At 56.5% G+C, this 24551-nt stretch overlaps 7 protein-coding genes across 7 annotated transcripts; 5 read left to right on the forward strand and 2 right to left on the reverse strand.

Annotated features, from left to right (window-relative positions):
- Positions 1 to 2295: 2295 nt before the first annotated feature.
- IE81DRAFT_291275 (hypothetical protein) lies at positions 2296 to 3050 on the forward strand (the record flags this gene model as incomplete). The annotated part of the gene is made up of 3 exons (XM_025511890.1): positions 2296 to 2425; positions 2483 to 2625; positions 2694 to 3050. Coding segments are annotated over 3 exons (630 nt in total), but the record flags the coding sequence as incomplete, so codon positions are not given.
- IE81DRAFT_324172 (hypothetical protein) lies at positions 2703 to 4705 on the reverse strand. The gene is made up of 2 exons (XM_025514163.1): positions 4477 to 4705; positions 2703 to 4393 (listed from the first exon to the last, which is right to left on the reverse strand). The coding sequence occupies exons 1-2, from the start codon at positions 4566 to 4568 to the stop codon at positions 3142 to 3144; spliced, it is 1344 nt and encodes a 447-aa protein (XP_025368997.1). The 5' UTR covers positions 4569 to 4705; the 3' UTR covers positions 2703 to 3141.
- Positions 4706 to 5637: 932 nt separating this feature from the next.
- Positions 5638 to 6171, forward strand: IE81DRAFT_291305 (hypothetical protein; the record flags this gene model as incomplete). Its single annotated transcript, XM_025511893.1, has 2 exons — positions 5638 to 5743; positions 5810 to 6171. 2 exons carry the CDS (start codon positions 5638 to 5640, stop codon positions 6169 to 6171), a joined length of 468 nt encoding a protein of 155 aa, XP_025368998.1.
- Positions 6172 to 11994: 5823 nt separating this feature from the next.
- IE81DRAFT_348026 (general substrate transporter) lies at positions 11995 to 14212 on the forward strand (the record flags this gene model as incomplete). The annotated part of the gene is made up of 10 exons (XM_025516213.1): positions 11995 to 12090; positions 12203 to 12231; positions 12321 to 12336; positions 12398 to 12513; positions 12589 to 12813; positions 12880 to 13402; positions 13464 to 13559; positions 13632 to 13651; positions 13716 to 13938; positions 14000 to 14212. The coding sequence occupies 10 exons, from the start codon at positions 11995 to 11997 to the stop codon at positions 14210 to 14212; spliced, it is 1557 nt and encodes a 518-aa protein (XP_025368999.1).
- A 297-nt stretch (positions 14213 to 14509) lies between these two features.
- IE81DRAFT_367187 (hypothetical protein) lies at positions 14510 to 16598 on the forward strand (the record flags this gene model as incomplete). Its single annotated transcript, XM_025517060.1, has 4 exons — positions 14510 to 15463; positions 15543 to 15780; positions 15849 to 16025; positions 16087 to 16598. Exons 1-4 carry the CDS (start codon positions 14693 to 14695, stop codon positions 16596 to 16598), a joined length of 1698 nt encoding a protein of 565 aa, XP_025369000.1. The 5' UTR covers positions 14510 to 14692.
- Positions 16599 to 16815: 217 nt separating this feature from the next.
- On the reverse strand, positions 16816 to 18760 carry IE81DRAFT_291253 (actin-like protein 3; the record flags this gene model as incomplete). The annotated part of the gene is made up of 7 exons (XM_025511888.1): positions 16816 to 16976; positions 17074 to 17218; positions 17322 to 17577; positions 17653 to 17813; positions 17903 to 18106; positions 18241 to 18356; positions 18481 to 18760. 7 exons carry the CDS (start codon positions 18758 to 18760, stop codon positions 16816 to 16818), a joined length of 1323 nt encoding a protein of 440 aa, XP_025369001.1.
- Positions 18761 to 19274: 514 nt separating this feature from the next.
- IE81DRAFT_324181 (hypothetical protein) lies at positions 19275 to 22626 on the forward strand. Its single transcript, XM_025514164.1, has 4 exons — positions 19275 to 21038; positions 21119 to 21394; positions 21465 to 22117; positions 22210 to 22626. The coding sequence occupies exons 1-4, from the start codon at positions 19496 to 19498 to the stop codon at positions 22411 to 22413; spliced, it is 2676 nt and encodes an 891-aa protein (XP_025369002.1). The 5' UTR covers positions 19275 to 19495; the 3' UTR covers positions 22414 to 22626.
- Positions 22627 to 24551: the final 1925 nt, after the last annotated feature.

The following is a 24551-nucleotide window of genomic DNA, read 5'->3' on the forward strand; positions in this document are numbered from 1 at the left end:
TCCAGCCTCGCCATAGCTCTGCTGGGAAGCCGGGCTCGACGCAGGCATTTGCTGATGTATGCCGTGCTGCGACCCTTGCTGCCCGTACTGTTGTTGCATTGCTTGCGCTTGCCTCTGCTGTTGGTAAGCTGCGTGTCCAAGAGACTGACTTCGCCCCAGATTGGCCCCGCTGCTGCTACTGCCGCTAGAAGGTGCCAAACCTGCGCCCAGACCTCCCGCTTGAGCAAGTCTTGGTGAGGCATAAGTCGCCACATTGTTCGAGCCCACAGGCGAGGTCGCGCTGAGTGCGCTCAGCGTGTCCATTCCATAGGGAGCTCCTCGAGGGCTTGTGGACTGGACGTCACGAGGAGCATACTGCGAATTGTGGTGCATCGGTGAGAGTTGCCGATGAGAAGCAGCAGCTACAGCAGCGCTGTGATGCGAGGGTAGCTGCCGCGATGGATCCACCCCTGCAGGACCCATGTTGATGACGTGCTGCTGTTGCTGGCCCCCAGGAGAGAAGTCTTCAGGTCCACCGTAACCAGAGTGAGGTCGAGCCATGGTAGCCGAAAGGAGGGTTGTGGGAGCAAACGCTGAGAGCGAGGAAGCTTCGCGGGTCGCGCCGTGCTGGACTAGACTCCTGGGCTGGTTGCGTACAAGGGAGCTGCGAAATCGCGATGCCCACAGCCAGCCAGCCGTTCAGCGTTCAGCTCGCTGACGGGACTCGCTCGACGCGCAGGCGGAGTCTAAAGCGACCCACGGACCTTGGCCGCTGTGTTTGTCGCTCCTGACCCGTTCGTTGATTGCTGAGCGCGCCCAAGTCGTCCCAGATAGCAGCGTCGCGCGAAGATTGGCAGCAACGCTGGCTGCCGTGTCTGAGGTGTCGAGACTGGAAATGCAAGCTTCTCAGGACGATGGTATGATCTTGCTGAGACATGGGAGCGCGAGTGGATTGATTTGTGATTGATTGGTGGAAGCGCCGCCCCTTCTCCGGCTGTCTCACAGCGGCGAGAGTACAGTCAAGAGTAGTAGGCACAGGCACAGACCAAGCAGTCCGACTCTCACTGCATCACGGCTTCGGTCTCCCTTGACAGCCAAACCTGATGCCGCTGCGTGCGCATCTGTGCGCTATGCGCGTCCAGCAGCAGCAGCAGCATCAGCAGCGCGAGACGACGAGAGGCATTTGCGTGAGTCACGAGTCACGAGTATTCTGTTTGTGCTGCATGATGGTTACCTATACCGTACGTGCTGCATTCACCCGCGATCCGCGCGCGATCGAGCTTGCGTGTGGCCGTGCACCACACATGCGCGGCGTTTATGCATGCAGCGGCCGGAAAGTTGTATCAAGATTCAAGGGCATTATGCTCCAGACTTCATATTTTTAACGTCCATTTCATGGGGGTCAGGCGCAGAAAAATAATACCATGACCCAAATGATATCGTTGCAGCCTGGAAACATTCAGGGAGAGGGAAATGAGAATTGAATTGGCACGCATCGCGTTTCTAATCGCACGCCGTCTGCGCTACCTGTGATCTCTCGTACGACTCACAGCCACCGCCACAAAAATTTGGGCTCGCGAGCGATGCTCAGAACGCTTTCTTGGACCTCTCCCAGCAATTCGCGAGTGACAATAACCCAACATGACCATCTCGCACCAGCTTGGGACTAGACTCAGTCAATGCAGAGTGCAAGATGACTCGCTACACCTCAGGCGTCTCGGATGCCTCACACGGCTCCAAGAAGCGGAAAGTTTTGCCCACCGCCACGCCTGCCGAAGAGCGTTTCGCAGCTTCTTCATCCAACAACATCACCATGGGGGATATTGCTGCGGAAGGCGAAAGCAAGACTGGAAGCAAGCGTAAAAGAAGGCGGACGAAGAGCGGCCAGAACGATTCGACAGCGGCTCGAGTCCCCCGACCATCCGTTCCCGTGGACCTCTCCAAGCTATCCTCCAATGACCTGCAGAAGCGTCTAAAACTTGTTCGATTGCGCGCAAAGAAGGCTAACACGGATGAGAAGAGGGCAGCGCATGAGTCTGCTATCCATGAAGTTGTGAGGGCGATACGAGCGGCAAATGGTCGGGCTGGGAAGAAGGACGCCCGACTTGAGGAAGTGACTTGGAAGGACAAGAGAGCAGACTCGAAGGGCGGCGAGTTTGCCGCAAGGAGAGAAGCAGCGACCTCGCATGCACCAGATGACGAGAAAGGAAATCCATGGAAGAAGATGGAGGCAGGTGAGTGCTGCGATTCTAGTGATAGCCTAGAACAAAGGCTCACGCGTAGCTCACGGTTTGCACTGCGACAGATCGACGAGCAGACGTGTCAGCAAAGAGCGATGCTCGCAGAGACAAGCGGGCGGCAGAGCGAGCTTCAAAGCAGCGATGCTATGCGTGTAGAGGTATGGGACACTCGGCGAAGGACTGTCCTTCAGGTCTCAATGCGGAGAGTAGCGCACTCGACGGAGATCTGCCTGTAGAAGGCGATACAGATGGGAAAGCCAAAGTCACGGGCAAAGAGACTGTCGGTATTTGCTTTAGGTGTGGCAGCACAGAGCATACACTGGCCCGGTGTAGGAAGGCAGCGAAACGCAACGATGAAGGCGAAGAGCAGCTGCCGTACGCCACTTGCTTCATATGCAGTCAAAAGGTAAGTATCTCTGTCGGTTTCTGACAGACAGCGGCTGCTGCTTACACTTTTGTTGGACTACCGTGTAGGGCCACTTGTCCTCTAAATGTCCCAAAGGCAGAGGCGTGTACCCCTCAGGTGGATCTTGTCGTCTGTGCTCATCTACCGAACATTTGGTCAAAGACTGTCCACTGAGCATACGCAAGAGCGGCAAAGGAGCAGCGGAACTCGGCCTCGCGGCAATTTGTGGTGCTGATACAGGCGGCCCGTCCGCCACCGGCGGTGTCCAACACACAGAAAGTCTTGGAGCAGATGAAGACGACTTTCATCACTTTTCCAGACAGAGAAGCGACGTGGAGCGCGATAGATTGCAGGAACATCGAAATAAGGTCTCTCGCGCACCCCAAGAGAAGGGAAAGAAAAGCGCAAAGGTCATTGCTTTTTGATGCAAACAACGTGATTGGATTCGCCACATCTTTGCAGCGTACTGATCGTGCGAGCAAGTCGTATGGAATCACCGAGACCAAAATCTAGTTGCTATGCCTGAGCCTCTGGTCCCGACTCGCCAAGCGTCCAGCGCCTCAAGCCCACCACTTGCACCTGCTTCCCATTTCTCTGTCGACCCCAAGCATGAAGTGCTGCCTCCACATCCCCTTCGCCTGCTCCATCCTGTACTGCCAGCTGTGCAGCTGGGAGGAGCATACTGAAAGGCTGTCTCAGAAGCGCAGAATCGGCTTCCTGACCTGGTTGGTGCGAGATAGACGTAGTTTGAAAGCCGACCGCCTGTCTTGCCAAGGATCTCAGCAGCGCTCGAATTTGAGCGGGTTCGAGCCCTTCGAGTGCGGTAGAAGAGTTGGCAGAGGAAGATGCGTGGCTGATGGTGGACAGCACCAGTGCGCCTACGCGACCGAGGGACGTCTGTGAGCTGCCTTGCTTCGTCGCGCTCGATCCGTGCACGTATGACCCGACCAGGTTTGCCACGCGCACCTCGTCTCGAGATGTGGAAGGAGGAGGCAGGATGAGCACGCTGGCTCGACTCAGATGTATTCTCTCTCCCAGCCTAGACACCGCATCCAAGATTGCAGCTCGAATGGTTCGAGGCGATGTGGGAGCAGCAGCAGAGGATGCGGTTTCGTCACTGTCGACGCTCGCAGAGTCGGGTGCCTCCATCAGGATGAAGTCGAGCAGCTGCTCTGTATCCAGGTCCGCAAAGCCCGTGCCTAGCCTTGTAGCAGCAGCCAGGTTGGGAGCGGACACAGCTCCGCCGAGGTTTGGGAACAGAGCAGCAGAATGCGCAATATCTCTCGATAGCTTCTCAAACACGTCCGTCCTGCCCACAAAGTCCGTCTCGCAGTTGAGCTCGATGATGGAAGCTACTGGTGCAGAGGTGAGAGTAGCAGCGTGCGAAGGTGTATTTGCTCGTGCTTCGGCGCTGGTGGGATTGATAGGTTGTTGCAGGTCTTTCGTGCCCGATCCAGCGCCATCCGAGAGCACAGCCACTGCGATCCACCCTTCCTTGGCTTCCCTTCCAGCGACCTTCTGAGCCTTTTTCAATCCGCTCTTGGCTCGATCTTCTTCCAGCCACGCTAGCGCAGCTTGAATGTCGTCCCCTTTGGAAGGATCGGAAGAGGGCCAGGTGGAAACGATGGCCTCCTGGGCCTTCAGCATCGATGTGCCTGGAATATGTTTGCGAAGCTCTGCGATGGATGAGATGGCGGGTTTGCGTTCCCTGAGCGCGACGCTGCTGTGAAGGTCGGCTCGGGAGGCCACCAGGGAGGAAAGACGGGGGCTGGAGACAAGCAATGAATCAGATCGCAGCGCTTCGATGGGCACGAGCATAGGCAGACAGCATTTCAGGCCAGTAGCACTCACCAAGGGGCGACTCGAACAGCGTTGCGGATCGACTGCCCTCCCAGCGCTCTTCTCGTAGCTCCAGCGGCGGGCATTGCGGCGACCTTGGTCATCTGGAGAAAGTTGCAGCAGTGTATGAAGAGGAAGGGTAGAGTTTTGATTAGCGCAGCAGACGAGGAGCAAAGAAGATCTGCAACGCGATGTTGAATAATTCGAGTCCTGAGCGCGAGCAGATCTCGTGTGGAAATTTGAGAAGAACGTCGCTTTCGTCAAAGAAATCTTGGACGAGTCTGAAATCAAAATTGTGAATCAAGAATGTTGCGCGAGCACGGTGAGTGCGGCGGGCAGTCAAATCACGTGACTTCGTTTAGCAAGCCTATATATACTCACTGTTACTGTATGCTCTGAGCCGTGAATCCATTCCGCGCACAAGCGTTGGCCTTGATGAGTCTGCTTTCACTCCCTCGAGCAAGCCAAAGTGTCTGGCTCAGAGCAGTCGACCTTCAACAATCACGCCATCATCTCGACCGCAAAGTCAGTCTGGTAGGTCCACGAGCTGGACTGTCCCGCTAATTCTCGCACATAGCTCAAAGCGCTTGGCGATGTGCTCGGCGTAGTCATCCTCGTAGATCAGCCCTTCAGCGGCGATCGAGACGCGGAGCAGACGTCGATACAAGCGGGTTGCTGATTTCAAGAACAACAAGCACCTGTCCGGTATAAGAATCAGCGACCCATCACACGATGACGTCTACCGCTCCAGCCGGATCCGTGGCCTCGCATTCCTCGGACGCATCTCTCACCCCGGCTCAATGCGCAACGAGCCAATCGCAATCCTTGACTGGCCACACTACGACCTCGTACAATCCTTCTGCTCACGTAGTCAACAGTGCACCGCTTACGTCAGCTCTCCCTCAGGCCCAGGTCCAGGTCCAGACGCAGCCACTCGTAGCATCTGTGATCGAGTGTCCTGCCTTGACGCCGCTGCATCTCATTGCTCCAGGCGTGTCATACCTCTCGATGCCCTCCCTCTTGTCCCTGCTACCACCAGACACTTACCGTGATCCTGCTGCTTCCTCCAGTGCTGGCATCCTCGATTACAATTCGGCGTATCGTGACACCGTCAACATTGACGGGTCAACGAGCCACCCACAAGATCAACAGATCGACGTGTCCTTCTTGGACATGCTCAACCTCAAGACGTTGATGCTGCTCTCGCCAGAACGGCCAGCCGCAAGACTATGCAGATGGGCACACGCAAGCCGAGTCAAGATGGTTCATTTCGGCTTGGGTCCTTGTCCCATCTCAGCGCGCCCTGTCGCCAAAAGCGCCGCTAGCGCACCAACGAGCGCACGAGACCAGCTCACTCGGCCAGGCGAGGACCAGCACGAAGACAGGGAAGCGCACGACACGGAGAGGTTGATCAAAGAAGCGCTAGAATTGATTCTGGATCGTCGCAATCTTCCTATCCTGGTAGTGGACACCTCAGGCGCAAACGAGGGGACCCTACTGCTAGGCTGCTTTCGTCGCTTGCAGGGGCGAAACTTAGCCAACATTTGCGCAGAGTATAGATCCATCGCTGGTTCCAGGGCCAAGACGACCAGCGAGAGGTTCATCGAAATGTTCGACACCGACCTCATCGCGCTGCCTCCGCCGGACCGCTTGCCCGATTGGTGGAATGAGCAGTTGGAGGATGATGAGGTGGACGGGAGCGTGTGATGACAAGTCGATGAACCTCTTGATCTACCATCAAGCGCCCCCACTACCCCTTGGGCATCAAAAGTAGGCAGAATGGGTATCCAATTGACATCAAGGGCATCGTCCGGGTATCAATCGACAGAATACCACTGTCATGCCCTGCAACCATGACGTGGCTGGTACCACACTTGCCCAGGCCGCGCACTGGGAGTCAGAACGGAACCAGGCTTCAACTCTTGCGCGCCGCTGACTCGACCATCTGTGCGGCCCCGGCCATAGTCCAAAAGCAGTAGCCCTGCAGAGAGGTGAAGAGGTTTTAGCCCATAAGCTTTCGGAGCCTCTCGTCGAGCTACACTCCATCCGACTCACCTCGTCCTTGAAATCCAACAAATTGGTCGGCGTGAAGCAAGCAATCACCTGCAGGTTCAGCAACAAGTTGCGTGGCTTGCATCGCGGATCTTGCAAGAGGGCTTCGAGCACGGCAACAACGTCGTCCGTCGTTGGCGCCGTCACTGTGCCAGATTCACGAGGCGTCGACGTCGATTGCGGGCTATATTGCGTCCAAGCTGCTTCGTCAGCGGGCGGCAGTCCGCCTGCCGCACCCGAGGATCGCACAGCCAGAGCCTCGCGCGTAAGAGGATGACCTACTCCGCTCAGAACGTCGTGGATATTGGCTACTGCCGGCATTTCCGCCTCTTCAGGCTCCTCTGCAACCTCCTCCGCGAGATCCGAGTACATCGATAATGCTCTTCGAGCCCTAGCGGCGCTCAGCGGCCGGTCAGAACCACCTAGCCGCGAATCACCCGTGTCGAAACTACCACAATTCGACCTGTGTCCGTGCAAAGCTCGCGGTGCACTGGCACCCCCGATCGTGTCCGTCGAAGCTGCTTTGCCGTGGGTCCTACTCCTCACGCCGATGGGGAAGGGCAGACCTTGATTCGCTTTGAGCCCATGCTCTCCCGCCTCACCTCGACGATGAGCTGCTGTCTTTGCGACGTAGCTTTGTCTCGACAGCGTCGATACAATCAGTCTCTCGAGCGATAGCAAGGCCCGCATCTTCGTGCGCGGCGCTGGATGTAGTTCAAAGAGGCGCAGCAACTCCGCACCGCCAGCATCGCGCACAAGTTTTGCAGCTACGAGATTTGCGACGGGGACATTAACGTCGGCGGCGCTGCTGCTAGAGGGGATCATAGCAGGCAATGATGCGGTGCTGTAGACCACCGGCAACGCTTCGCTCAGCAGCAGACTAGTGGCGAGTAGCTGTGAGCGCTGAAGGAATTCTTCAAGTCCCGCGCGGTCGTGTGCGCGCGCCTCACCTGGCAGCAAAAAGGCAGTTGACCACGCTCCAGACGTCAGGACGACTGTCTCGGTATGTGCATCGCCCTCTGCCTCGCTTGCCAGCAGCAAAGGTCGCGCCAACGCGGCCTCCCTAGCCCAGATTGGACACGCAAAGAATTCCTCGGCCTTGCCCGCAATGACGTTGAAGGCGACATCGAGATCCCTCAGATAGTTGATGGACCTCGCATCCAGCCCAAAATCGTACAAACCCAAGCTCTGCAGCCATTCGTGCCCACCCTCTAGCTTATTGGCGAATCGATCTGAAGTCGATTTGTTCGAACCGGGGTGGCTCTGTTCAAATTGCTGCCTCGCTGAATTGCGGGAAGCGAGGACCAAATCGTCGAGCCGAATGTTGACTGAATACCAAGCCTTGACTCGCAACTCGTGCATAGCTGTCAAGACTTCGCGAGTGCTCTCTGTCAGCGTCTGACGCAGAGCGTCAAGATCACCGAGTCGGTGGTGCGCTGTGACCAATCGGTCTCGTATGCCGTCCTGGATGGTGAGAAGCGGTTCTGCAATGAGCGCAAGCAGTGGCGCAAAGCTCAGCGATCCTTCGAGACCTGACGCCCAGTGTGGCAAATGCTGACTGACGTGCAGCAAGGCGTCAGCAGCTTCGTCGAACAGCGCAGCGTCTTCGTACGCAAAGCGATGGGCTGCGAGGGATGCCGCTGCGTGCATGTCTGCGACAAGATCAGCCGGCTGCCCTCTTCGTCTGCTTGAGGTGCTGTAGCCCTTTCGAACGAGGGCCATGACGGCGCGACGAGTCAGAGTGAAGGTGGCGCCAGGCATCGCTTCGAGTGATGCAGATGCGCCATCTTGTGTCGTATCAGTGGGACTAGTACTGTGCCTTCTGCTCAAATCGACGGCCATTTCTCCAGCAGTCTGCCAAGAAAGAGCTCGAGCACTCTGAATAGGGAGCGACGCCTTGCGCACCACTGGCGACGCGCCACCGACCTGTGCCCGACTCTTGAACGCCAACGCTGATCGATCGTCGCGCGTATCCTCGCGGTCCCAAAAGCCATCTCGGTGAGGCGAATGCGGTGGACTGTCCCAGCCACTTTCTCCAGAGCCCTGCCAGCCTCTCCGGGGACCAGCCGTGCTACTGGATTCCAGCCGAGAGCTAAAGGAGCTGCCTGTATTTGAAGTTGATGGAGTCACTGTACGCGTGTTAGACCCACGGAGAGTAGAAGTACTGTCCAGAACAGCGAGTGCCGGGAAGGGGATTGCAGTTAGCGATTCGCTCTCGCTATTTGAATCAGTCGGGGTATCCGCATGTATCGGCAGGCTCGTCGCCGTCCGGGAGGGTTGAACAGTCTTCCTCAGTGCAGCAGCGGGAGCATGATTGTAGCCCAATCTCGGAGCAGTCTGCTGGACAGTATAATGACCATCCACACGCTGGGCGACAAACAGAAGCGCCGTGTCCTCGGGTTCCATCGTGCCCCGAGCCTCGGCGTGCAAAAGAGCAGCCTCAACATCGATGGTAGCTTCACGCAGATGATGCTGTTCGATAGGTGTCGCAGCATCGGCAGACCTGCTACATGGAGTCTGCTCACTGACGTGCGTGTATTGCCCCAGGTTGTTGGTATCCACGCGTAGCCTGGGCGATCTCTGTGTGGGAGTTTGCGGGGTGGACGCGGGTCTGCGTGTCGCTGCCGGTGTTACCAAAAGGGGGGCGCATACATGCATCAAAGCTACACCATCGGCGGGTCGCAGAGCGAGCACGGTGACTGCGATGGAGTCTTGACTCGAAGGCGTATGGTGCACGCCCGCGGTCGAAGACCAGGCAGACGTGTCCTCGGGTCTGGACCTAGACACAGAGGGAGCGGCAAACAGATTGACTAGATCGCAAGCTTCTGGCAGCGTGTTTGATGTGTTGGTGAGCTCCTCTGAGAGTGCGGGCTCAGCGTTCAAAGCCGTGACTATTGCGGCGTAGGTAGCTCGATGAAGCTCTCCAAGCGCGGACGTCCCAGCAAGGTCACTCGTCCAGACTCCTCGTAAAGACCTGTGTTGATGTGATGAAGCCGTCGACTCTTGTCGAGCTGGGAACGAGACAGTGTAGCCGCATCGACTCGTCCAAGCATCTGGGCGCGTGATGAGTGATCTAAGGCGGCCAAAGGCGTACCAACGCAGCACAAAAAGCAGGAGGAGTTGCCGGTGCGCCGTAGGAGAATCATTTCGAGGGAAGTGCTTGCAGAGCAAGCGTCTGATCACATAGACAGCTAGCGGCAGCTCTATGGTTTCTTCAGGTCGACTGTCGGGGTTCGCTGCGCCGGTGTTGGAAGCGTTACGACCCATCAACGCAGTCAGAGTTGTCCTGACCGACCTTATGAGCTCAGCAGTCGTCTCGGGATTCGCTTCCGAGGCCGAGGTGGCTGAAATGGATGGAACACGCTTGATGTGTGCCGTGTCGACGGAACAACCAGCATCGCTTTGTACGCGCCTCCTCGGAGCTCGGGTCTCGCGCGGTAGCTGTGACCGAAGCTCTTCCCGAGCATCCAGGGACAGCGTGCGAGGAGAGAAATCGGCTAGTGCGCCCTCTTCAGAGACTTGCGGCATGCCAATGCTGTGTTTTTGTCGATGTGCCTGTACTGGCGAGGACCCAGCTACAGTGATACCCTTCAAGGGCGGAGTGACAAAGCGAGACATGGAAAGTGATGCAGGCGGACCCTTCTTGCTTGTCTGTTTGGATTGCATTGGAGCATCGACGGCTCGACTCTCTTCGTCAGAAACTCCTTCTCTACTGCCTCCTGAAGCAGCGCCGGACGTCGACCAGAAGTTGTTGACGCTATTGCCCAGAGTCCCAAGTCCTGTGGTGAAGATGTCTGCTGCTTCGGCAGCAAACGTCGACAAGCTTTTCAGCGTCGTTCCGCCGAGCTCAGTATCCTCACTTCCGCCGCCGTTCGTTAAGCTGTCTGCGCGCTGGCGCGTTTGTTCCAAACCGTCGCTGAAATGCCCTGTGACAGGTGCAGAGACGTTGCGAGCAAGACTAGGGCTTCGGATGTGACTTGGTCTGGTGGATTGATCGTGCCTACGACACGATTGGAGGTGGGCCAGCAGAGCAAGTTCAAGATCCCGTGAAGGATTTAGCAGCGCGCAGATCCTTGGTCTAGTGGCTCGTCCTTTTCCTCGAGCCTGGTGCTCTTGAGTAGCATCGCAGGTAGTGACACTAATGCTCAAAGCCTGCAGCTCGTCGAGAACTGCAAGTGCGCATCCTTCGATGTCTGCTTTGCCGGCTCTATTCTTCAGAAGCTTGTGGCTCAGGCCCAACAACAGCCTCTCTGAGAAAACCGCTAGTCCCTCCGTGCCGGTAGACTCGAGCAGAAGGCTGAAGATTGACTGCAAGTGCGAGGACCCATCTTGCACTGCACACAGCCCCATGAACCTCTCAGAAGGCCATGCCGAGATTGCCTCTGCAACTTGGAGCGGCCGATTGAGAAGGCGCCGCACTGAACGAAACAAGACTTGTTTGGTTGAGGGACCCTCTACTGATGCAGGCTTCAGTCCGCCGAGCCAAGTGGGTAGTGTCTCCCGGTGATCTGCCAATGCCGCAGCGGCGGCCCCACATGCGGCTGCCTGCGCCCAAGAATCGAGTACCCGAACGGATTCTTGCCATTTCTCTTCGCAATCCTGAACGTCTCGACTCCACCTGCTGGAAACACCCTCCAGCCGCTTGGTCAAGTCAAGGCGTGCGGCCCGGGCCGCTTTGCTCCTGATCACTGTATCTGCAGCGGTCAGCTCTGTGGATGCGACGCAAAGCCGCTCGACCTCTGTGGCGAATTCGTCATGTATCGCTTGGAGACGAGAGCGCAGCCGTCCAGCATGATGAAGCGCTCGAGAGCGGAGCGTCACAGTTCTTTCCAAGTGGTCGGCGTGAGATAGCAAGGATTGTTCTCGTGCAATCAGCAAACGGAGCTTGGCAATGTTGACTTCTTGAGTCGCTACTGTTTGCGGAGTCGATGTTGATGAGAGCCCAAGAGAGGCGTCCATTCCTTGCCTGTGACCGTCTATATACTAGCGTTTGCTGTTGGGATCGATTCTCTATGACTCGCCTTTCCGGTGCTGGCGTCTTCAAGGCGAGATCCAAAGCTAGCGAGCTACCGCCAAGGTCTAGGATTGGGTCAACGAGGAAAGTGGAAGGGAGGTGTGGAGGTTGGAAAGCACGAACTGAATGAATGCTCAGGGCGCTTCGCTGCTACTGCTGCGCATGTGCATGCATGCTGCTGCATGCGCGCGCCCCCACCAATGTGAATCTTGAATGCAAGCTTAGCGCGATCTCTGCTGATGCTCATCGTCGCGGATGCAAAGCCGCGTGCCGCGCAAAGCCACAACAACGGGGCAGATCCATCACGAGACCCTGCACTGCGACTTCAATCACCCGCACACCTGCTCCTCACTCATTCACCATTTTTGATTAATCGTGAATGTGAATTGAGGTTTCGCACCTAGCTCTGGCCGCTCCAGCGACATCTGGCGGCTTAGGCATAGTGTCCTGCAGGAATAATCGAAATGTCGACGCGCGCCATTCAGAACCCGGATGTAGATCGTGGGACCGCGGGCAGGAGAGGCTCATCGGACAAGCTCTCATGGCTTTTCTTGTTCATGGTGCGTATCGAGCGAAGTGCGCTGCCATACACGCCACCTTTCTTCTTGCCAGCCTATCGCTCACACCAGGCTCCACCGCCCATCGATGCTTTTCGCCTCCTCTCATTCACAGATTATCTGGGTCGTCGCCTCGACTTTCAAGTGAGCAAATGGAGACTTGGATGGCTTGAAGCGGCTGCATCTGTGAGGCACAAGCTCACGCGCCAGCCTGCCTCTTTCTTCTATCGCAGCTACGGCTTTGGCATTGTGAGATGGGCTCTTGTTCTGGACGAGAGACCGGCGAGTGACTAACACCTGCTTGCAACAGTCCGAGCTCAATGCTTTGGCTTCAGCGCTTACTTGCCCCAGCCGAGGTGCTATTTCGGCAAGCTTCAAGTTGCCTGTATGCTTTGAAATTTCATCAAGCAGCTTTGGCGTCGTCACGTGCGTTGCCCGAGCCGCTTACTAGCAGTCATGAGTGTATTTGCTGACACTTTAGGTCTCACGCTCCTCCGACAGCGCCCTCTTCACTCTGGGAGGTCTCTTGGCCTCGCTGCTGTTGTCGCCGGTCTCTGCCCGATTGAGATGGACACGCAGACAGACGCTCGGGATAGCAGCTACCATCAACTGTCTAGGTACGGCATCGCAAGCGTTTGCTCCCGCATCCTGGGTGCTGGGCTTGGGGAGGGGCTTGATGGGAATGAGTGCAGGTATCGCAATAGCTGTCGTTCCTGCTTATCTGAAGTGAGTTCTGCGGGACTGCCGCAATCCCATCAGAATGGTCTGACGTGTGTCTGCTCGCGATCACAGCGACTTGGCCCCTCCACACCTGCAAGGCTCAATAGGTGTCTTGAATCAACTTTCGATCGTCATCGGTATTCTCATCGCCCAAGCTTTAGGCGTCTCTCCTCTCGGCGCTTCAGCGAGCGCGCAGCACATCACTTTTGCTGGTTGGAGATGGGTACCTATAGTCTCCTTTGCGATTTCCCTTTTGCAGCTTCTTTGCTTCCGCCTCAGCATTGATTCTCCGCGTGAAGCAGGCCCACTGCGGGAGAAGACTCTTCGAGCTAGGCTAGCGGGTCGCAACGTCGGAAGTGGGCTAGAAGAAGAGTCGGAAGAACAAGAAGGCCTACTCGATTCCGAGGTTTCCTCCCGTTCGGGCACAGGTGGCGCTCAGGCTGAGAAGCCAATCGAACTACAAGAGCTGATCCGGACTGTGACGAGCAGAGATGGTGCAGCTGGGGCAAAGAGCTTGCGCAAGGGAGTCGCACTCATTGTCCTTACACAGCTGTCGCAGCAGCTCTCTGGCGTGAATGCGGTTCTGTACTACAGCGTAAGTGGACCGCCAAATTTTATGCAAAACGCTTTGCACTGACGCTCTTCGCACACGACAGTCCAGCATCCTCTCCGACGCCCTTGGAGCGGGATCAGATCGTCAAGGTTCCAGCGACAGCGAGGCGACCGCAAAATTCATTGCACTTGGTATAACGGTGAGGAGGATCCACGCGCTGACCTGCACGTCATGGCTCACTGAACTTCACCCATCTGTGATTTTTGAAAAGGTTATAAACGCCCTGATGACGTAAGTACGTTGACCTTTGAGGTCAAGCTGTTGCTCATGCGCAGTTTTCCTCGTCGGCGAATAGTTTTCCGCCTCTGTATCTGGTGTCCGAGTCTCGTCTGGGTCGCAAGAATCTGTTGCTCCTCTCTGCAGGTGTCATGTGCGCTTCGAACGCCGTTCTTGCCCTTGGCATCGTCAACAACATTTCCATCTTGTCGGCGCTGAGCATCGTGACAGTCGTCGCAGGCTTTTCGCTTGGCTTGGGACCTGTCCCTTTCCTGATCCTTCCAGAGCTCGTAGAGCCTAGGGTGAGTCGTAGGCGCTGCTTGCGATGGACTCCACGTATTCACGTGTTTACGCATCCCGCAGGCAGTGACCTCGGCATCAGCGCTAGGTATTTCGTTAAATTGGACGGCAAACCTGCTCATCGCCTCCTTTTTCCTGCCGCTCCGCAACTTGCTCGCAAGCGTGGACGGAGGCTCTGGAGGAAGCGTATTTGCTATTTTTGCTGTCATAAACGCAGCTTCCATACTTGGCATACAGCGGTGGTACGCTTACGAGTGGATAGATCAGCAGGATTGATACAGAGGTCAGATGTTAATCTCATCATTCACTAGCGTGGACCTTTACGAAGGCGGCTTAAATTCCCACGGAGACTACAATCGTGATTCGCTAAGTAGATCTTGTGTCAACCTTCAGCGCCGAATAGAGCTCCCATTGATGGGGTGAGGTGCTTAGTCCAAGGTCCTGAAAATGCTCAATTGCGTTGTGCACGGTTGCGTGCGCGTTTGGGCGTGCCAGCCGCGGGAAATTTGTTTTCGCTTGCATGAATTGAGCCATGCGCGTCGCGTTATGTATTTTGTGCTTCTTGACCACAAAAGCATCCACGTTGTTCACGGTCCGTGATTCGCGGATTGGCACCGGAAAGCTCATGGGCTCAGTCAAGAGTGGGAATGCCCGGACGCAAAGTGAGCCTGAGAACACGAAGAGGTGAGAAGAGGTGCTTGCACAAGAGGAGCCACCAAGCAGAGCAGAAGAAGGCCCTACGACTTTAAACTCGGCATGTCGGGATATTTGTACCTCTCCTTTCAGCGTCCGCCTCCAGCTGAAGTGAACGTTGAGGCAGCCCCTGTGTGCTCTGGCTCAAGAGCTGCCAAGCAAACGATCAACATTTCACCGCTGCTGACCAACGATCTCCGAGACGAGGCATTTGTACCCGAAGATCTTGCTGAAGCTCCACGGCTGCACTTCGCTTGGGTGACCCTGAATCAAGAGGCTGGAAGGGGGTCGCAGGTACAGGCGCTGGGAAGTGTCTGCAGCACCGCATGGCTTGGGCCTGAGTCCGCCTGGAAGACAGTGACCATCGACCCACCCGAGCTTGAGCATTATGACGGTGAGGTTTGGGTCCGACTTGCCCTTTGGGCATCCACCAAGAACAAGCAAGTCTCGAGCGCGGAGAATCTCACTCAGCTTGTCCAAGATGCGCTTCGGGTGCCGATCGAGGTACACACGTCAGCAAATAGTCAGCCAAAGATCATTCCGGTGCTCAGTGGTCCTATTCTACTGCGCAAAGCTTCCATACAAGCCGGTCAGATTCACAAGCACGCGTCTCAGAAAGGTGCCCGGACCTCCAGCCAGCAGCTCACGAGCACGGCTAAGAAGAGTGTGAAGACAAAATTAGACACTCTGACCCGCCTCTACTCAATTAGTCTACCCTATGAAGACTTGGCGTGGATGTGCAAGCCTGACGATGTGTCACCAAGCGCTTCTGAAGTCGAGCGGAGCGCATCAACCATAATGATTACGGAAAGGACTGGCTACGAGCTGGATAAGGTGAGCGCTCCGAGCAGCTCTGCGACTCTAGCCGCAAAGTCATCGTCGAAGCTGCTCACGTCCGCGTCTACTCTTTCAGCATCTGTGGGACGCATCTCTACATCTCTCTCGTCTTCTGCGTCATGTGATGAATCAGCGGGGCATCGACTCCCCAAAGGCGGCAGAGCCGATCCGCGACGGACGTCGCAAAAGGCAGAGGGTGGACGAAGAGAAGGATACAAGCGCGAGCGACAAGACCACACCTCCAGGACAACTAGGCGCGCTTGAACACCTTCGATCACTCCTACAACGCAGGAGTCTTCGCGTCGTTGAGCTAGGTATGCTGCAGGTCGTGCCCTCACTCGCGTTGTGTGTGACTCACGGACCCTTCTTGGCATTCATGCAGGCGCCGGGACTGGGCTCCTCTCCATCGTCTTGGCTGTCTTGCTCACACCGCGAGATCGAGGGGCGCTCGACAAGGCAAAGCTTGGTGCCAGCCCTCAGCCCCCGCTTGAAGACCGTACCGATCTTGAGGAGACGCCTGGAACAGCGCAGAAACTGCACATATATGTCACGGATTTGTGTGAGCATCACCAAGCGATGTCACCTCTCCTCGTCTGACACTATGCTTTGCCCCTTCACAGCTTCCGCGCTGGAGCTGATACAAAGCAACATAGATGACAATAGGACGCTCCTTCAAGCGCAGCAAAGCTTCACACCTGAATCCCTTCTTATCGAGCCCTTGATGCTAGACTGGGACGAACAATTGCCAGCTCTGCTGCGAGACGACCAGCCCGATCTAGTGTTGGTATCCGACTGCACTTACAACCCGGAATCTTTCCCTTCACTCTGTCGAACAATCCGAGATCTTCTGACTCGACCGAGTGCGCCTCGAGGAAACGGGCCACATGCGCCAGTCTGCCTTTTGTCGAAGAAGCATCGCCACGCAGCAGAGGAAGCGCTTTGGGCAGAAATGCAAAGAAATCACCTAGCCTGGACGCTCTTGTCCGGTGCGAATGGATTTGGCCAGGGCTTCGATGCCAGCTTGAATTCTGTATCCACTAGCGACATTGCGATCGTCGCAACTGACACTGCGTCGGAAGACAAGGAATACGGCGGATGGGGCATCTGGCTTGTTCGCAAAGCCAGCCCATGAGACCAGTCTCGGCCCGGCTTGTCGCCAAATCCGCCGTGACTCTACCAATTGGCGTGCCTCACCTCCATGTTGTGGTCGACATCAGTTTCGCCCTGTACAACAGTCAATCTGGTGCATGTGAATGCATTGCCTGTCACTTCCGCTTGAGTACAAGTAGTGACTGCAACAGTGCGGCCAAGAGCCGCGGAGGCTCAGAAATTGCAAACAGCATAGTGTTCTAGCTGGCCTGTCCAAAGATGCTGAACTTTCTAACGATCCCTGGACCATGCTCGTCGTAGTCTGCTTTGGAGTAGCAAGCACCTTGAAAGTCTGGAAGACTGCCCAGAAGAGAGCCGCCGTACCACACAGCGTACCGTTGCATTTTGTGCGAAATGACATCTGAGCGGGGGAGGCAGCGGAGAAACTTGTCAGTCGGCCGCCCCTGTAAACATCTTGATACCATTGGCACCGCACACACAACGCGGCCAACACTCACTAACGTCAATGCCCGAGCTGCGCATCAAACTTCCGCTTGCGACCTCGGATGCAGCCAATCTGGAGTCGACGATCGAGCGCAAGTCTTTCCTCAATCGCTGACCAAAGTGGGCAAACATGGTAGAACCTCCGGAAAGAACGATGTTCTGCGGCACGAAAACGACACAGCAGAACTTGAGGTCAGTCTCTTGTTATATAAATTCCCAACTCGACGTTGGAAATTTGCGCTCCCAACTGCTGGAGACGCACCTTGTAGAGACCCCTCCTGACATCAATTGGGCTTTGCTGGATCACGGTGTCGACCACCTCTGGCAAGGGGGTTAAAAAGTCCGAACTGGCAATCTCTGGATTGAAGAAAATCTCCGGCGCCAGAAATCTTTCATAACCGACGTCCACAGAGTACTTGCGGCCCGTGACTGTATGCTCGCCTTCAAAGCGCTCGAAGTACTTCAATGGATCGACATCGTAGCGCCTAAATTCTCGAACAATGTCTTGGCAAACGTAACTAAAGTGGTGATCGAGAATGGGGCTAGCTGTCAGTCTTGCTATCAACCAAGCACTTCAATGCGTCTATACGCACCTGTAATCTTCCTTAATCTTCTCTGCCACCCTCCTGCTATCCTCTGGTGGGATATTGGCCGCCTCGCCCCTTTCTCTGAGTAACTGCTGGACGAAGTACGTGATATCTCGTCCAGCGATGGGAATGTGTTTGATCGCGCTGCCAATCACATAGCCTTCCGCCTGCAAGAAGCCGCAAATCGCGTCGACAGGTCTACCTGTCAGCAAGCGTGGCCAGGCTCAACGCATGCACTCCACGGTAAGCCACTCACCACTGGAATGACGTGTGTGACACCATCTCCAGAGTCGATGACAGTACCGGTTAGAGTCCTGTCCGTCACCTTATTACTACTCCAGCTAGCAGCCAGGGCAAGAACGGCCTGGACGGCAATATAAAGACCCTTGACATTGAACGACTCGAACATGATCTCTGCCGTATTCTCTCTATTCTCGGGAGGGTTTAGAGGTGGCTCCGTCTGACCAGTTTGGAGACCGCGGGTGGATTGCGTGCGAGGCGTCAGCAAATGGCACTTTGAGCAACAGCCAGGTGCTTGGGGTTTCGCGTATATCGCCACGGAATTGCTGCCTAGCGGAGGTCATCGGAACTCACCAACATCGTGTAGTGATCTTCGGGCTCCGCTCGCAAGTACTTGAAAAAGCACTGCTCCCAGAACCTCTCCATCAAGTCCCAGTTTTCGACCAACCCATGCTTGATGGGCTGCTCGACTGTGATTGCAAGAGGCGAAAGAGTGCATGAGTGTTTGATTGGGTCAGATTGTAGCTTGCCTCCGCTGTGACAAATCACAGCATCTTTCTCGGCCGTACACGCTCCCACAAATCTCTCACTCACGCTGGTACGTCTTGGCATTCGCAACAGCCTCATTTCCGATGAAAAAATCCAAGTCCTCGATGCCTCGCTTGCTAGCCAAGCTGCTGCCGGCCAATCCGCCAGGTTTGGAAGGAACACCGGGAGCCCTGGAAGCTGAGGTGGAAGATGCACCACCCGCACCGCCAGAGGGACGGACTGCAATGGCCGTAGGGAACGTGAAACTCGGCGACTGATTGCCTGCCCAACCACACTTAGTGAAACCTGTTCCACAGTCTATCACCGCCACGTTGGATTTGGACATCTTGCGGTAAGTGTTGCGAGGATGACCTGACCGTCGGGGGCGTCGAGTACGTGAGAGCGGCGAGTCGGGGGTCGCGGTCGATTGCGTCAGATCCAGCGAGTGAAGCTGCGACAAAGAATCAGGCAGGGCCTACGATCGTCAATGTTACTGCGCAGTCGCAAGTCGTGAGCAAGTATGTGGATGGTGTAGGTTGTTGGTACGTCGGAAGTATCCTTGTGGTGCACTGACGTGCGGTGTCTTTGTGCTGTGAACCCATCCACACATGAGGGCAGCTGCATGCTGCGTCGATGGGGCCGCGCGATGGCTGGCCGGCTTGCGCTGGTGGGCTTGATCGCGGTCTGGCTGGCTCGAGCGAGGCATCCAACGACACCGCCACGTGGAGGCGTGGCCAGAGCAACCTTATTGCTTGCATGCTGCACACCGCACGTAAGTGGGGCATCATGCACAACGCGACACGTGATTTTGCAACACGCGTTGAGATCAGAGCTCACTCATGCATGCGCCTCAGCAGCAACCTCGATTCACGATCCGAGGTGATGCATGGCCATTGGGGATTCAAGCGTGCTAGCGGTCCGCAAGGGTATGGACGGGCAAGTTTCTTGACTGATACTATCATCCAAAGTCACGAGTGGGGACTTTGGTGACTCGAATTCCAATGCCCGCTGGCCGCGCCTTTTCACACACCGGCGTTCTCAACGTTGCCACGTACGGATACACCCCACTCGTCACGCGCATATGTCGCAGCGCACATCCAGTCGCGCTCGCCTGGCAGGTCGGACAGGATCGCGAAGCGAGGCCCACTTTGCATCCGAAGCTGGCATAGATCTCGAGGCGCTTCAAAGGCAGGAAGAGGTTGGCTCTAGTCTCCCAGACAATGGAGCCGACGTGAGTGTGCCTACCTCATCCACCTTGTCCAGCGCCGACGCTCAGGACAGCTCGCTGCCTCCTCCTGTCCTTGCCGGGACTTCTCAGCTAGAATCGAGTCTAACCCTTGATCCTCCCTCGCAAGTGGTGAGCAGTCCGAATGGAAGAAGCTCGAGGCTGCCTCGTGCAGCTGCAGCGCGAAGTCGGCAAAGGGCGACCAAGGCGCCCACACCTCTGCCAGAGCCGAGCGAAGATGAGGACGAGTATGACGACCAGTCCGGCCCAGTCTCTACCCCGAAACGCTCTAGTCGCACTAGACCTTCCAGCGATAGACGACCGCTCAAGCGCGGGAAGCCCGTTGTGGGGGACGAAGCTGATGGATCTGGGCCAGGTGCTGAAGGCAAAAGCCTAGAAGAGGAGGGTGCGGATCAGGAGAGCGACGAGATGGACGCGACGCCCAGAAGAAGACGCGCGGACGCTGGCAGAGGCCGCAGCCTTGGCAGAAGCAAAGCCGCGGGGACGCGCACTAGAGAAAAGAGTGCGACACACGCTGAGACCGACGGTTTTCCCCATCATCCTGCCGATCAGGAAATCTTTGAAGAATTTCAAGCTAGCACTACCGCGGACAACGGGAGCGAGAGCGAGGCAGAAGCTTCTCTGAAAAAGCGTCGTGGCTCAAGATGGCGAGGAGGAGGACGCCGAGGAGGAAGAGCGCGAGCTGGCCAGGGACGACATTTCAAGCGCGGCGCGGTCTCCGCCGGAGCAGACGAGGATGAAGAGGAAAGTTTGCATGAGGAGAAAGATGCAGAGGAAGACAAGGTCTCAGATGCCGGCGAGACTGACTTGGTTCCAGTGGACACCAGATCGCGATTCATGCTAGTGTCCGAGTTCGGTCAGACTACGCTGGTCCCGGCTGTCAAACGCGTCAAGGGCACAGCGACCAGCTTCAGCTTGGCCACTAAGGACGATGCGCGAGGTGGCATGGGTCGAGGCAAAGGGTACAGGTACAGCAAGCGTGGCGGCAGAAGAGTCCGTGGAGGTGCGGGTGGTAGCGCCACACCCAGCGATAGCCCTGCTCCTGGAAAATTCAAAAAGAGTGGTGGCGCGCGAGTCAGCGACCGAACCCCTTCTCGGTGGGCACATGGCGAAGACGACGAAGACGGTGAAGACGACGAGCAAGGAACAGGGGAAGACGGCCCAGAGAAGGAAGATATGGAAGGTAGCCACGATGAGGATGACGCGCAGAATGACGCGGCTGGGGTAGATGCGTCAGAAGACGAGTCGCAGATGGTGGACGTGCCCCAAGTCGCTTGGGTCCAAGGCCGAGAGTACACCTTTGTCGCTGACGAGCTCCAGCTCGACGGGGACGAAGAAGGTGAAAAGAAGATTGACATTCACGGCAACTTGCTAGGTGGTACGTACAAGTCTCAGAAGTCGCTGGGCCGAGCCTGCGTTTAGGCCCCTGACTCAACTTGACCTCGGGCGCTCTCACAGGTCGTGAGTGGCGTATTGCAACCTTCACATCCTCAACAAGGTCAGATCCACAGCGACGCTACTGTCTCGCTGTAGATGCCGCCCGAGCGTGCGGCTTCAAGGACTCGCTCTACTTCTTCCGTCGCACGCCTTTGCTGGTGCGACTCTTTCTGACACACAAGGAGCGCGAGGAACTCGTTGATGCTGGCAGAATCGACCCGAAGCTGAAAGGTCGCAAAATTGCTGTTGTCGCTGCAAGGAACGTCTTCAAGGTATTTGGCAGAGCCTGCGTTAGATGTGAGCGGATCTTTTTGCGTATTGTTTCTTGTTCAACTCGCTGACATGTGCTCATGTCTGCCCACATTAGATGGGCGAAGTGTCGTGGACGACTATTACGAGGCTGCCGCAAAGGAAGCGGGCGCAGCGGATGAGGGACAAATGGGAGGCGCCGTCATCGGCGCCGTGCGCGAATCCGGCGGTAGAGTTGCTCGCGCAACCGATGATGGCGCTGCTGCTTCGAACACCGCATCCATGCGCTACAAGGAAAAACCTCGAGATCGCGAGGCGGAGAAGCTGCGAAACCTTGCTAGGCAGCTCAGAGAGTCGTATGAGCACAGCACGACGGACCCATTCACTGCTGAGCCGGTGCGCACGCTGTTCGGGGATTCTGGCAGCACGCCTTTCGTGAGGGCCGACGATAGACAGAGGCAAAAGGCGATTCTGAGCAATGCCAGTGTCACTTCCGAAAATTGGATGCTGATGATGGCCAGGAGTACGCAAGCCATGAATGAAGAGCTCTACGCCGGAAGGAAAGAGAGGCTCGTCAATTTTGTGCGCCCAGAAGAGGCGTTGGGCGATTTTGAGGAGATCGACCGTCTGCAGAAACGCATAGATTCCAATGCCCCTCACGCAGGATCAGTCACACAGAAGTTCGCGCGACCTGTTGGCGTGTACGAACCAGCAACGAACGTGGTGCATGTCGCTCAGGATACACAGCCCCGATGGGCAACAATTGAGAAGGTGCGTTTGACTGCTCAAAGGTCGTTGAAATTTGCAGTGCTCTTTCTGAAGACCTTCTCTTCCTCGCCCCCCCCCCCCCCCCCCCCCCTCAGGTGTCCGGTCGTCCCGATTTTGCGATTCAGTCAAATGCACACGCACAGCCCATCTTGGGTGGTGCTCGAGCTGGCAGTAATGCCTGGGGGCTGGCAACGTTCACGACGAGCATGCACCAACCGGCGGCTGCCCCTCAAGAAGTTCGAATCCCATCAGGCTCTGAGGATTCAAAGGCGACGTCTCCGTCGCAAATGCAGGAGTGAACCGCATGTATTTCTACAGCGCAAGACGATACATTTGATCCGTTCGTGCTCATGTTCACCTTGGTGAACGCTACAGAAAGCCAATTCCTGTTCGCGGACCTCAATTGCAGACATGCCGGCCGCCCCAGTCTGGCTGTCGTGCGGGCGGGCGGGGCAAGGTAATCGGGGGGCAGAGGCCGGGCGCCTTGCCGCCGGCCGGCATGGATCGATTTGCCCGGAGAAAAGATAGATTCACCTTGCTCCATGAACGCTGAGTCAAGTGTCCTGCGTCTGCGCCAGCGTCATTAGATCGATTTCGCTTCTGCTCATGGTCCGAACACCCTTTGGTACGTGCGAGAGGAGATGCTTGACATTCAAGTCGGGTGATACCATATGTGGCGATGCCTCAAATGGCACTAGCGCGCGCTCAGCTGTGGATTTGCGGCGGTGCGTTTGCTTTGTTGGCGCCAGATGAAGGGTCAGATCAGGTAAGCTAGGGGAAAGGGATGGTGAATCAAGAATCACCGACGGGCGTCGGTCGAATTTGAAATTGGGCTGATCATAGCTATTCACGATGTGGAAGAGAAGCGTCAGCAGCTCCGTTGAGAGAAGTTCAATGGTGAATCTTGTCTAGCTCTAGACAGGAGCGTAAAACCTTGCGAGATGCCGTACCATCGAGGTTCTCCGTGGCAGAGAGCCTTTCAGCCTCTATGAGGGAGTGGGCACACGTGACCAAAGCTGTCTCGCGCCGCCTGATTATAAGCAAGGGCTATCCACTTTTGACTCAAGACTCTTCAGATGAGAGATCATACCCTATCATATATGTATCGTGGGCCTTTGCGCATCGCTGCAGCCTGTGCATGCTGCGAGGCTCGTCTGGCCGAGCGGAGCGTAAATGTGCTCGTGCATCTCTTGGCGCGCTAAACAGTGCCGAGGATCAGCACCAATTAAATTCGTGATGCGTGCTGGTGTGTTGCTGCGAGAGCGTCTCCGTGGGGAGCGGCTGCCGGCAGCATGCTGCATGCAAGCTCGCTTATTGATCAACGGCAAAGGCACGCATACATGATATGCACTTGTGCGGCAGCGCTCAAGTACAGTAGAGCACACAATTCGTTCGATCGAGTGGCTCACCAAATCCGAGCTTTGTCTGTCAGGAGCGAAGACCCCAGCCTCATATACCTGCATGTATGCGGCATGCACGCCAGTTGCGAGGTCGCGTGGCTGCAACGGCTCTCACCGCGCAGTCTTGGCGTAGCTGCTCGATGTCGCGGTCACGCGTCCGTCTTGCTGCTGCTGGGCCGCTCAATTAACCTGCGAGTGCGCGTCAGCAGGTTCAGTGAAACAAGCTCAGCTGAACCCTGGCTGCACAAAGTGACGCGGGTATGATGCCCGCTCAGCAGAAGAGTCACGCGGTGTGGGTTGCGGCGGTGCAATTCGCCGTGCCGGACCAGTGCCTCAGTCTGCGGAGGCATGCATGCTCTCTCTGTCGCTGCATGCTAACGATTCGGACGACCCTAGCTGCCATGGGTAATCGTTTCCTGATGGCTGCTGCTGCAAGCGAAATTCTCAGAGCAGCAGCCAAGACATCGCGAGGAAGAGACGGCGGCATGGAAAAGCAAAGCCGTTGAGAGGCTTGTGGTGCCCAAATGTCTTCAGTGACTTGTACAAGGCCTGCCGGACCGCACCGCACCGCACCGCGTGCCTGTTTTGGCTTCGGGTGTGTCAGAGGCTGGCGGCGCATGTTTGTGGGATGCGGCTCAAAGTGGGCAGACGAGGTCAGGCTGCTGCAGATCGAGTCACCAGTGCGATGGGCAATAACGGCAAGCGTCTATAGCAGGCAAACACGCACAACAATGAAGCCGCTTAGCAGGACTTGCTGATGAGATGAGCTGATGCTGGCTGGCTGACCCTTCTCATGTACCGAAGCACCGATCGAACGGCCGCGTCTGTGATGTCTTCAGGCCACTCACCTGCTGTGCGCCCAGTGAGCCAAATGAGAAGAAGAGGGGTTTGCATATGTATGGCCCCGGACTTCTGCCAGAATACGCGTACGTGCTCCTCAAGCAATGTGTGTACCGGTCCGATGAGAGTCGCGCTGGGTTCGTGCGCACAAAGACCGGTGGCAGTCAAAGTCCATAACGCCGAAGTGTGAGAGCAGC

This window comes from Ceraceosorus guamensis, assembly GCF_003144195.1.
Source record: "Ceraceosorus guamensis strain MCA 4658 unplaced genomic scaffold IE81scaffold_37, whole genome shotgun sequence".
Lineage (NCBI taxonomy): Eukaryota > Fungi > Basidiomycota > Exobasidiomycetes > Ceraceosorales > Ceraceosoraceae > Ceraceosorus > Ceraceosorus guamensis.

What these genes read in the sequence shown, in the direction of transcription:
- IE81DRAFT_324181 (XM_025514164.1), top strand. Translation starts at nt 19,496, where the DNA reads ATGTCGCAGCGCACATCCAGTCGCGCTCGCCTGGCAGGTCGGACAGGA. An exon ending in TCACGGCAACTTGCTAGGTG is followed by an intron (nt 21,039 to 21,118) that starts GTACGTACAAGT and finishes GCGCTCTCACAG; the next exon opens with GTCGTGAGTGGCGTATTGCA. An exon ending in TGGCAGAGCCTGCGTTAGAT is followed by an intron (nt 21,395 to 21,464) that starts GTGAGCGGATCT and finishes TGCCCACATTAG; the next exon opens with ATGGGCGAAGTGTCGTGGAC.
- IE81DRAFT_324172 (XM_025514163.1), bottom strand. Translation starts at nt 4,568, where the DNA reads ATGACCAAGGTCGCCGCAATGCCCGCCGCTGGAGCTACGAGAAGAGCG. An exon ending in GCTGTTCGAGTCGCCCCTTG is followed by an intron (nt 4,394 to 4,476) that starts GTGAGTGCTACT and finishes GCTTGTCTCCAG; the next exon opens with CCCCCGTCTTTCCTCCCTGG.